At 55.0% G+C, this 10,947-nt stretch overlaps 4 protein-coding genes across 4 annotated transcripts; all 4 read left to right on the top strand.

Annotated features, from left to right (window-relative positions):
* Window positions 1-801: 801 nt before the first annotated feature.
* PTSG_10822 (uncharacterized protein) lies at window positions 802-2,401 on the top strand (the record flags this gene model as incomplete). The annotated part of the gene is made up of 6 exons (XM_004988141.1): window positions 802-849; window positions 1,008-1,108; window positions 1,490-1,530; window positions 1,744-1,859; window positions 2,021-2,138; window positions 2,319-2,401. The coding sequence occupies 6 exons, from the start codon at window positions 802-804 to the stop codon at window positions 2,399-2,401; spliced, it is 507 nt and encodes a 168-aa protein (XP_004988198.1).
* Window positions 2,402-2,554: 153 nt separating this feature from the next.
* Window positions 2,555-5,257, top strand: PTSG_10821 (uncharacterized protein; the record flags this gene model as incomplete). Its single annotated transcript, XM_004988140.1, has 10 exons — window positions 2,555-2,659; window positions 2,782-2,919; window positions 3,118-3,184; window positions 3,348-3,504; window positions 3,680-3,730; window positions 3,941-4,007; window positions 4,183-4,294; window positions 4,467-4,500; window positions 4,668-4,845; window positions 5,066-5,257. The coding sequence occupies 9 exons, from the start codon at window positions 2,555-2,557 to the stop codon at window positions 4,675-4,677; spliced, it is 741 nt and encodes a 246-aa protein (XP_004988197.1). The 3' UTR covers window positions 4,678-4,845; window positions 5,066-5,257.
* A 507-nt stretch (window positions 5,258-5,764) lies between these two features.
* PTSG_13102 (uncharacterized protein) lies at window positions 5,765-7,764 on the top strand. Its single transcript, XM_004988139.1, has 6 exons — window positions 5,765-5,810; window positions 6,051-6,182; window positions 6,352-6,487; window positions 6,756-6,879; window positions 7,304-7,505; window positions 7,701-7,764. Exons 3-5 carry the CDS (start codon window positions 6,406-6,408, stop codon window positions 7,395-7,397), a joined length of 300 nt encoding a protein of 99 aa, XP_004988196.1. The 5' UTR covers window positions 5,765-5,810; window positions 6,051-6,182; window positions 6,352-6,405; the 3' UTR covers window positions 7,398-7,505; window positions 7,701-7,764.
* Window positions 7,765-8,062: 298 nt separating this feature from the next.
* On the top strand, window positions 8,063-10,366 carry PTSG_13101 (uncharacterized protein). The gene is made up of 6 exons (XM_004988138.1): window positions 8,063-8,097; window positions 8,349-8,490; window positions 8,705-8,971; window positions 9,269-9,456; window positions 9,738-9,790; window positions 10,019-10,366. The coding sequence occupies exons 4-6, from the start codon at window positions 9,408-9,410 to the stop codon at window positions 10,331-10,333; spliced, it is 417 nt and encodes a 138-aa protein (XP_004988195.1). The 5' UTR covers window positions 8,063-8,097; window positions 8,349-8,490; window positions 8,705-8,971; window positions 9,269-9,407; the 3' UTR covers window positions 10,334-10,366.
* The last annotated feature ends 581 nt before the right edge of the window (window positions 10,367-10,947 follow it).

Genomic DNA, 10,947 nt, shown 5'->3' with positions numbered 1-10,947 from the left:
GTGCTGTCGGTTGTTGCTGTTGCTGTTTTGTTGTGGGTGTGGGTGTGGACTCCCTTCTTTCCTTCTTCTTGTGGCACAAGGATGTGTGCAGGGGGCTGTGGATCTGCTGAAAGTGGTGGTTTCGTCGTCGTCAGGTCGTCGTTGTTGTGCTTGGCTGACATGAACATGTGCTGTTCTCTTATGATTGGATATGGCAGTGGCCTGCAGAAACAACGCTCTTGAGGGTGCACTGGCAACACTTGCCGCTGACACACGCACACCACAAGGCAAGCGGCTAGCAGTGTCATTCACGGCCACCTGCGAGGTGGGTGCAATCACACCTCCGCTCGTGTGTGTTGTGCGTGTGTGTGTATCAGTGCACGCTGGTGATCCGATTTCCAAAGCACAACCACTGCTATCACTGCTGCTGCCTTGCTGCTGCTGGTGCTGCTGCCGTTGGCACGTGTGCTCTCACGGTTGCATCGTCTCTTCCTCCCACGTAAACAACAAACAGACAGGAATCGGCAACTGAGAGTGGTGGAGACCAAGACACCAGCAATACAGAAGGCCACGTTTGAGTGGGACGCACCTCCACAGGGGTACAGGGGCGAGCAATCACAGCATTTGCGCTGACATCGGTCAGTCCTCTGTCGTGACCACAGTCACACATCATTCATCCCCCAGGTTGCAATCAAGTCAGTTTACATGGCATGCACGCTGTAGGTGCTCATCACCTGCCCCATGCACACGTGGTTTCCTCACACGCACACACACACCCCACAACAGCCCGCTTGCGCGGCATCATCTCGCTGGACATGCGTGATGCGCAAGATGATGGCATGCCCACGTCTCATCATGACAGTGAGCGACGTGTGTGTGTGTGTGTGTGTGTGTGTGTGTGTGTGTGTGTGTGTGTGTGTGTGTGTGTGTTTCTCATGACGCTCGGCCACCGTGTGATGACGGCTCATCACTCTTGCGCACGTTCCCTCGCTCACTGCAACACCCATCTCGCTACCGTTAACGACCAGGTTGCCATCCACTGGATGCCCTTGGTTGCGTCGATGGAGCAGAATGTTGGTAACATTGGCAAGGTGCTGCTCATGGCGGGACAGAGCGACTGCTTTCAAAGGTATGCGCACACTGTATGTGTATGTGTGTGTGCATATGGTCGTCGACGTGGTCATTCTGCCATGCGTCTGCTGTCTGCTATTCGTGTGCCATCGTTTGATCTTTTGCTGCGATGTGTGGTCCTGATTTCTGTTCCTCGTGCGTGTTTGGGCCACAGAGTAGGCCTTCAGCTGAAGAGAGGAAGGGGAGACGCTGCTCCGGCACAAGGATGATGGTGACATGAGGTGCGACCACCGAATTGTGTTGTTGTTGCGGGTGCATTGCGGCCGACGCCGCCGCTGCTGCTGGTGGTGGTGTGTACCTGCACACACTGAACCACTCATCACTCGCTATGGTCTTGCAATCCTTCTGTGCGGCTCTCTTCATGCCTTCGTCTCTACAGCTTCATGTCTGCCGAAGAGAATGAACTCTTTGACACAGTGCGTGTGTTTGTGTGTGTGTGTGTGTGTGTATGTGTTTTTGTGTGTGTGTGTGTGTGTGTGTGTGTGTGTGTGTGTGTGTGTGTGTGTGTGTGTGTGTGTGTGCAGCGGTTCGTTGCAGATATCTCCCAACACTCCTCCCATCCCCTTTCACCCGCGTGCCTCACCACACAACAAACGCACCCATCGTCTCAACCACAACCACCACTGTTACCAGAACGCACTGCCCCGAGATGCCGCTGCACTATCGCACTGCCAATGGCGGTCCTGATGTCAGCGATCACCGCGCACGGCGTATCCGTCGATGCTCTTCGCACGTGCCCATCGTTCAAGGTGAAGACCCACCAACACAGCAACAGCAACGACGTGGCATGGAGTGCAACCGAAGCATGACGACCTCACACCCTCTGTCTGCCCGTGTGTGTTATGATTGCGTGTTCATGCGTGCGTGCATCTATGGCAGGTGTACGTGTATCCTCTGACTGCTGATGAAGAGGCCGCCTCTGCCAACCATCGACCGCGCCATCCGAACCGCCATCCGTGACGGCCGTACAGCACCGATGACCTGTCCAAGGCTTACCTCTTCGTTCCAGGCACCGACGTGTCGTGCTGGTGTGAAGGCGTGTGTGTATGTATGTGTGTGTGAAGGTGTGTGTGTGTCTGTGTGTGTGTGTGTGTGTGTGTGTGTGTGTGTGATTGTGTGTCGCGTCGGTGCAGATGCGCGGGCTTCTACAGCAGTCACTATCACCCACCACCACCTCATAATTGTGTTTGCGTGCTTGTGACTGAAAGATTGCATGCACGGCACGTACTCTGGCAACATTGAGTCGATGCGTCCCGTGAGCGCAGCCATCGAGCGCAATCTCTCCAGCTGAGGTGGTGGTTTGTTGTTGCCTGTGGTGCTGGTGGTGCTGGTGGTGCTGGTGGTGCTTGTGGATCTTGATGTCGTGCGTGCGAGAGGACCTGCGCTCATGGATGCCTTCCAAACACACACACACACACGCACACACGCTCACATGTGATGATGCATGGCAGACTTGCGTATTGGAACGAGGGCCGCTACCATATCCTGTTTTGAGTACAGTGACGCACCATGTCTCCCCTGGGATGCAGAACACGGCATTCTTGCAAAGGTACAATGTGTGTGTGTGTGTGTGTGTTGGAACATGACTGTGCGTGCCTACGCTCACCATCTACGACTGCTGTTGCTTACACTTCACCAATGCCGCCTTGTTCGCATCACCACCTGCATCAGGTTGGCCCGAGTGAATTCCACCACCGTGATAGCCTCGATGTGTCCATGCCATTCTTCTCCATGGTGACATTCATTCATTCACATCGGAGCAGTGACGCGTTCCGCCCGCACAAACAGGAAATACCTCGTCATCTTCAGGTCTGTGCATGTGTGCATGCGTGCGTGTTGTGACGTGGTGTGATGTGGGGTTCGATGTTCACTGCTGCTGCTGCTGGGTTTTGAGAGGTTGGTGTCGCTTAATGCACCACCACTCGCCCTTCTTGTGCCACTGCGATCTCACTCCAAACCTGTCGGGGTGCCGCTGCTTGACATGTGTCTTCTTTCCCTGTTGTGCAGGGGCACCACCACGTCTGCTCGTTCTTGATGCCATGCGCAACCACCTCTCCAAGCTTCACAACGGCAGGTGTGGTGTGATACGCGTGTGATGTGTTATGTGTTACTGCGTTCCCGTGTGTGTCGTGCGTTGCCTCGAAGTCAGCTGGTTTAGGTGCTGTGTGCGTATCTGTCTGGACCCACCTCACACACACACACACACACACCACTTGCGTTTGTGCGTGGATGCGCAGGGGCATTGTGTGGGTGTACGCGTGTCGGTGGTTTGGCGAAGAGCGCATGGGCCGTGAGGGGAAGGGTGGATATGACCCCTCGTGTAAGCAGGCAGAGGAAGAGTTCAACAAGTACATGTACACGGAACTGGCGCTGGAGACCAAGTTTGGGCTCATCGTGGAAGCATTTGGGTACCACCCCTTCAGGTGTGTGTGTGTGTGTGTTTGTGTGTGTGAGAGAGAGAGAGAGAGTGAGTGTGTGTGTGTGTGTGTGTGTGTTTTGCAGACGATTTCGGTCCTGTTTGTGCTCTCACCACCTTCCATCTCCTGTCACCCCCTTTCATGCCTCATAGATCATGGCTGCGGGTACCATCCCCGTCATTGTCGTCGATCACTACGTGCTGGTGCGTATGGATGGATTGTACATTGTTTGCGTGTTTGTGTGTGCCGTGTGTGTCTCAGTGTGCGTATCTGTATCACATTCTGTGAGTGTGTGTGTGTGTGTGTGTGTGTGTGTGTGTGTGTGTGTGTGTGTGTCTGGGTGGATGTACCCCTCCCGTCGCTCATGGTGCTGCGATGTGATGGATTGGCGTTTGCTTTTTGCACGCTTGCAGCCCTACCAGGACCTGCTGGACTGGGAGACGTTCAGCATTCGCATTCCCCGAGCACAGGCTCCTCGAGGTGTGGTGAAAGATCGGTGACATGGGGATGTGAAGTGATGCGTGAGGGGTGATGTGGTTTTTGATGGGGATTCTGTTTGGTGATGGCTTGCATGTCACGTCGCTCACGCACACGCACACACACACACACACACACACACACACACACACACACACACACACACAACTGCGTTCAGCTTCCGAGGATCCTGCGGTCGATCCCTGATGAGGTGGTGGAGATGATGCAGAGACGCGTTGTGTTTGTGTTTGAGGAGTTCTTCAAGTCCCTTTCCACCCAGGTGCACGCAGGTGCGGGAGTGTATCGTTGGGACAAGGAGTTGTTGAGTGAGTATGGGGACGTTTGTGATGTGGTGTGTGCGTTGCTTGCTTGTTCTCGTGTCCATTCAACCACTCTCACCATCTGCCCACTCGTGTGTCTTGTCTGTGTTGTTTGCTGCTGTCAACACTTGGAGTCTGCCAGGATCAACCTGTTTAGTGGCGACAACACATGGCAGGTGTGTGTGTGTGTGTGTCGACGTGCGTGTTCTCTTCTCCACCCACCCACACGCCATCATCACCACCTCGCATTTTCTTGTGTGTTTCCTCACTTCCTTCCCTTCCCACCCTCGACACGACTATCACCTTCCACGCTTGTTTCTCCTTCCTTCTGCTGTCGCCACAGAGGGCCTTGAGCCAGCACCTGTCACCCCCACCCCCTCCTGCACCAATCACCACTGCTCTGGTGGGATGAACAGACGGGCGCTGCCATGTGATGACCATCCAGCCACGCTTGTGCGGCTGTGGAAGCAGCAGCACCAACACACACCACACCACAAACAAGCAAGCGAGCGATGAACAACGTGAGTGCAGCACTGCATGTGCGTGTTGATGTGATGAGCACCGCACCAGTGTGCTGTGGTTGTGGTCGCTGTCTCTGCTGTTCCTGTCTCCCCTTGTTGTCCGAAACCAACGTGTACATGTGTGTGGTGCGGCTGCCTGCTTTGCTCTGCTTAATGCGCTGTCTCATTCTTCGTTCTCACACACAACCGCATGTACACCTACACATTCTCCACCTTGCAGCCGCTGCTTATCTTTCCCTCTCTTTCTCGCCCTCCCTGACGGCCATCACAACAACAACAACAGCAGCAGCAGCCAACACACCCTCCACCGCCGATGCAGCAGCAGCAGCAGAGAATGCACCACCACCACTTGCTGCTGAACACATCCCCCAACCAACCAACCAGCCAACCAACCAACCAACCAACCCATCGCCCACTGCTGCTGGCGGAAGCTGGCTGGCTGTTTGCAGCTGGGAACAGGTGCCGACAGCACAAGTTGCATTTTCGGCGAGAAGCAGCAGCAGCAGCAGAGGTGAGGGCGAGAAGAAGAGGGGAAACGGAGAGGAGATGTGTGTTGGATGGATGGATGGATGGATGAGGTGGGGGTGGGGGATGCTGGGTGAGTGTGATGTGGTGTGGTGTGGTGTGGTGGCTGGCTGGTGACAGAGGATGGTGGTGTGTGGTGGTGGTGTGAGGAAGAGGGATGGAAGGAAGGATGGGGTGCAGCATGTCTTGTTCCCTCCCTTCTGTTTTCAGTTGTCTCTCTCTTCCCTTTGTTCTTCACACCTGCATGCACAACACCAGCAGTGGCAGTAGCAGTGTGGCTGCGCACATATCCATACTCCCTCTTCCCTCCCACTCACTCACCATGCTGGTGCTCGCACACAACCACACTTACAGGTGATGCACACGCACAGGCAACAGGATGAGGGAATGTCGAGGATACTTGCCACGCGTGCCAGCTGCACTCGCCTCACACATGGCATGTGGGTGATGATGAGTGGTTGTTGGTTGTGTGATGGGGCTGTGATGGTGATGGGGTGCGATGAAATGAACAAGGAAGAGGGTTGATGGGGGGATGATGGACACACACCGACACATACACACGCACACACGTGGTGCGTGTGATGTCACTCACTTCTTCTGCTGTGCTGACGTGATGGCTTGCTCTGTGTCTGTTGTGTTCTATTCCCATTCACATTCCCTGCAACCACGCACACACACAGGTGGTGAGGTGCCAGCACACATCACAATGTTGATGGAAGTGGGCTCGCATGCCGACTGCTGCTGCTGCAACTTCCCCGATTCAGCTGCCGCTGTTGTGTTCATGCAGTGTTCCCACATGTTAGCAAGGCAAGGTGGGCCCATCATGGATGCTTTGGATTGCACATGGTGCATGTGTTGCTGTTGTTGCTGAGGGTGTTTGGTGTTGCTGCTGTTGTATCTCGTGCAGCAGCGTAGCTGTGCAGCTCACATGCCATGTGTGTGTGTGTGTGTGTGTGTGTGTGTGTGTGTGTGTGGCTGCAGGGGGCGACTACCTGAGGATCGTTGGAGGATGATGGGCGGTGCACACATGATGGAATGGGAGGAGCAGCTGTGGACACACACATCCATGGTCATGGTGGGCACATCCTATCACAGCGACGCAGTCAGTCGCAGATGTGTGTGTGTGTGTGTGTGTGTGTATATGTGTGTGTGTGTGTGTGAGGTGGAGTAAAGCAGAGGAGGGACAGGGAGGTGAACACGCCTGCTGTGCTCACATGCCATGCCTGTACCTTGTGTGTGATGATGTCGTTGTGTCTTGTCGTTGTGTGATGGTTGCATGGGTACCAGGGCCACGTCAGAGGAGGGGAAAGCAGCCGCCATGAACTACCCCATCATCATCATCAACCTTCCCCATTTCGCTCTCCTTTCTCGCTCTTCCACCTCAGCTCCTCAGTCACCATCATCGCCGCCATTGCCATCGACTGCACAGCCGCCATCACACTCCGGCCAACACCAGCTCCAATCTGGCGTGAGGCACACATTGCACATGTCAGTCGCTCTGATGAAGAGGTGAGCAATGTGTGCGTATGCGTGCATGGTGGTGGGATGAGTGGGGACAACATGTGTGCGTGCGTGTGAATGTGTGTCAATGCGGGTGGTTGGATGGGGCTGGCGGGTGGTTGATGATGCTTCGCTGTCAACCTCACCCCTGCATTCTCTCCCATCTTGTGTCTGTGCACACTCACGTTTCACAGCGTTGAGGAGGCGCATGAAGCGGTGGAACCAACGACGATGACGATGACGAGTGATGAAGGTGAGAGGGGCGACTTAGATGTGTGTGTGTGTGTGTTGGTTGACATGTTGTGTTCCCTTCTTCGCCTCCCACTTTCCTTGTCCGCTCTGTCCACTCATGTGTCTTTTGTTCCCCCTTTTTTTGATTGATTTGGACACGGGGCCATGCATTCCGTCTCCATCCAACCGACCAACCAAGCAGCCGAGCGAGCGAGCAAAGGACACGGCGTGGCAAGGGGCCATTTGTTTTCACCGTTTCCACCGTTTCCACCACCAACAACAGCAGCAACTGCTGATGTCTGCCTGCATTGTGGATGAACTGGCCCTCTGCCTCTCGTCCATCTCCTCCTCGTCCTCGTCGTTTTTGGTCACCAACAGCAGCGGCTGCGGCCATGGATGTGGAGGTGAGATGAATGGTGGTGGTTGTGGTGATGTGGGTGGTGTGTGATGTGTTGGGTGTGAACATCAGCATGTAAGTGTGTGGTTGTTTGTGAAGCGTTGGTTGGATGTCGTTGGGTCTGCTGGTGGTGGCAATGGGTTTTGTTGTCGTTGACAGCCTGATTCTGTGACAACTCACCTCTTTCTTCAACCGCACACAGGATGTGATGTGCGTCGATGTGCTGTTGCCTCGCATGACGACGACGCTGGTGGTGGTGAGAGTTTGTGGTGCATGTCGACAGCGCATGCCCTTGCATGTGCAGCTGTGCTGCTTGTGGAGGAGGTGGTGGTGGCGGTTGTGTTTGTGTGGGGATGTGACATGTGCGTGCACAGGTGATGATGTGGGTGATGTGAATGTGGCAAATGAGGTGGATGTGGTTTGTTTCTGCCATGCTGGCTCACTGCGTGGTGTCATTCTTGCTGATCTGTTGTTTGTGCTTGCGCATGTGTACATGTGTGTGATTTTACACAGGACGGTGGCCGATCTCTTCCCAGGCCCTCATGACACGAGCAGGGCGATACACGCACACACAAATGTGCGAGGGAAGAAGGCACAAGGTGAGACGTTGGGGCTGTGTGTGTGAGTGTGAGTGAGAGAGAGTGTGTGTGTGTGTGTGTGTGTGTGTGTGTGTGGTGATGGGGTGATGGGGCGGTAGCACACATTCGCGCGCACATACGCACGCTTGTACACGCATGTACACATGCATGCCAACACACCAGAGCAGACATTGGCTGTGGGGTGGTTGCACTGACGTGTGTCTCACATGAATCAATCACACAATTCAATGTGTGCGTGTGCGTGGCTGCAGGCGGACATGTGCGGGTTTTCCCAACCGAATCCCCTTCCCCCTTTTCCCAACCAATCGCCTCTGCTCTGTGTCATCATCATCATCAGCCTTTCCCATGTGATGTGGAGCTGTTGAGGCGTGATCGAGACAACGGCCAACACAGGTAATGCAGCAGTGGTGATATTTTGTGCCTGCTTGCTTGCTTGTTGGATGCTTGCTTGGTGGGTGCTTGCTTCGTTGTTCTTCTGTGTAGGTGATGCACCCCGCCCACAACAAGCTGCATATTCCCATGCGTGGTCCCTTGTGTCCCTCCTTTCCTGTCCTCACCACCACCGCTCATTGTTGTTCGTCTCTGGTTGGTTCTCCGTGCCTCACAGACATACACGCAGGCAGGCATGCAAGCTTGTGCTGCTGGTGCTGCTGTGATGATGGCCGTGCGTGTGCCTGTGCACGGTTCACCGTGTTTGGGGCTGCACCGATGAGGACAAGGAAGGACACGGCTGGTGCCCGCCACTCTTCCCCCTTCATCTCCTCTTCTGCTCCATCAGCGATGACGATGGTGGCCGTGGCGTGTGATTGCGGTTCCCTTTTGTTCTGGCTTCGCTGTGGCACATTGGCTGGCTGGCTGGCTGCATCAAGCACAGGTGAGGATGATCGTTGGCGGTTGGTTGGTGAGTGGGCTGTGTTGTGTGGAGTGGTGGGAAGCAGGGCAAAGGGGAAAGTGACACGGTGGTGGTGATGCGACGTGGGAGTGCAGAGCGAAAGGAGGGAGAGGGAAGGCAGGGATGGAGGGCGGATGATGTTGGTTGGGGGATGGGGGTGCGTGTACACATGCACGTGAATGGTGTGGTGGTAATATCACATGACAATGACACCCATATCAGTGGCTCATTCCTTTTCTGTGTGTGATTGTGATTGTGTGACTGTGATGATGACTGCAGCAGGCAACACACGGCGGCGGATGCTGGATTGGATTGGTTGGGGTTGACTGGCCGTCGTGTCGTGTCGCCCATATCTCTCCCTTCCGTTGCTCATCTCAACTGGGAACACACACGGCCATGTGTGCGTGCGTGCGTGTACATGTGTGCGCAGCGCCATCAATCACGCCGACAGCGACACGATGCACGAGGTGAGGGCACGCAATGCTGTGCGTGTTTTTGGTGGAAGGGGTTCGGGGGGAAGTGGGAGGAAGGCGTTCATCATGGCCACCATCACCACCACGGCTGTGTATCTGGCCATGTGACCGTGCATAAGGGGGATGGAGATGGGGAGGGGAAAGATGTTGTCGTTGTGGTGGTTGTGGTGGTTGTGGTGGTTGTGGTTGCATTGCTGTGCATGCGTGTGCATGGTCCACTGTTGTCTCACTCTGCAATGCCATGTGTGTGTGACTGTGTGTGTGTGTGACTGCAGATGTGCGTGCGCGTGTGTACATATGTCAGGCAGCTGCGTTGATCGAGGACGAGGTGTGTGATTGTGTGTGTGATTGGGGTTGACCTTTGTGTCCTTGTGCCATCACATACAACGCACAACACCAAGCACACATCATCACCATTGCACGCCCATGTGTTGTTGTTGTCCACTCACGCATGGCATGCTCACATCCACCCCCTTCCCTTGCTTCTTCTCCTTCTTCCTCCTCTCTGCTGCTGCCACCCCTTCCACTGTTTCCCTCAATCGCTTTTCACACACAGAGTGAGGAACCCATCCACATGCAACACCCATGCCCACATCCACGCGTGCCATGCCATGGCGAGCTGTGCCACCTCAACCAAGCTCAGGCCAAGAAAAGGAAGGAGGACCCAAGACAAGGGGCTCCCAACAGATGTGTGTGCGTGTGTGTTGATGGACGGTGTTCTCCTTTTCCCCCTCCATCGCCTCGCCGCTTTCTTCCATGGCGATCTGGCTGGGTGGCTGTTGCCCCCTCCCCTTGTTTGTTTTCTCTTCCAGCCCTTTGTGGCTGTTGGTTGTCTGTTGTGACTGTGAGAAGGAGGAGGGAGAAGGAGTAGGAGAGAGAAGAGAGAAGAGAGAGCGTGTGTGTGTGTATGTGCGTGTGTGCTGTTTCTTCTTCTTTTCCATCCCCCTTCTCTTCTCCCCTTCTCTTCTTCCCTCCGCAGCCTGCAAGGCCTGTGAGCCTGCGTTGCATTCACACACACACAGTGTTGTTCCCCTTCTTCTTCTTGTTCTTCTTGTCTCATTGAAACCAACCAACCAAGCAACCAAGCAAGCAAGTGAGCAAGCAAGCAAGTCCGCCCTTCAACAAGCAAACGCAGAAAGCAAACAGCAGTTGCCGCACAAACGCAGCGGCGGGCGATTATTTGTGGCATCTTCCACCAATCGCCCAAACACGAATCAACAAGACCAACAACACACACAACAACAAGCGACAGGCGAAACGCGAATCAAGGTGTGTGAGTGGGAGGTGGTGGGTTGCGTTGTTCGTGTGCGTGGCTGGCGCAGGGTTGGTGGAGAGAAGGGAGAGGGTGCGCGTTGTGACGGGCACTCACTGGCGGTTCTGTTGTGGGTAGTCTCGTTTGGTTCCGTGGACTGTGTGGGGTGTGGTGGGTGATGGTGTGATGGTGCACAGGTGCAAGCAGAGAACACGCACAGCAGCGCCCACACC

This window comes from Salpingoeca rosetta (assembly GCF_000188695.1).
Source record: "Salpingoeca rosetta unplaced genomic scaffold supercont1.37, whole genome shotgun sequence".
NCBI classification, from domain to species: domain Eukaryota; class Choanoflagellata; order Craspedida; family Salpingoecidae; genus Salpingoeca; species Salpingoeca rosetta.
This window is presented reverse-complemented; position numbering and strand designations above follow the sequence as displayed.

Excerpts from the sequence above, each read along its gene's own strand:
- PTSG_13101 (XM_004988138.1), top strand. The coding sequence starts at position 9,408 with ATGTGTGCGCAGCGCCATCAATCACGCCGACAGCGACACGATGCACGA. Across the intron at positions 9,457-9,737 it reads ACAGCGACACGATGCACGAG|ATGTGCGTGCGCGTGTGTAC; the intron begins GTGAGGGCACGC and ends GTGTGACTGCAG. Across the intron at positions 9,791-10,018 it reads CTGCGTTGATCGAGGACGAG|AGTGAGGAACCCATCCACAT; the intron begins GTGTGTGATTGT and ends TTTCACACACAG.
- PTSG_13102 (XM_004988139.1), top strand. The coding sequence starts at position 6,406 with ATGGGAGGAGCAGCTGTGGACACACACATCCATGGTCATGGTGGGCAC. Across the intron at positions 6,488-6,755 it reads ACGCAGTCAGTCGCAGATGT|CTCCTCAGTCACCATCATCG; the intron begins GTGTGTGTGTGT and ends CTTCCACCTCAG. Across the intron at positions 6,880-7,303 it reads TCAGTCGCTCTGATGAAGAG|CCGAGCGAGCGAGCAAAGGA; the intron begins GTGAGCAATGTG and ends CCAACCAAGCAG.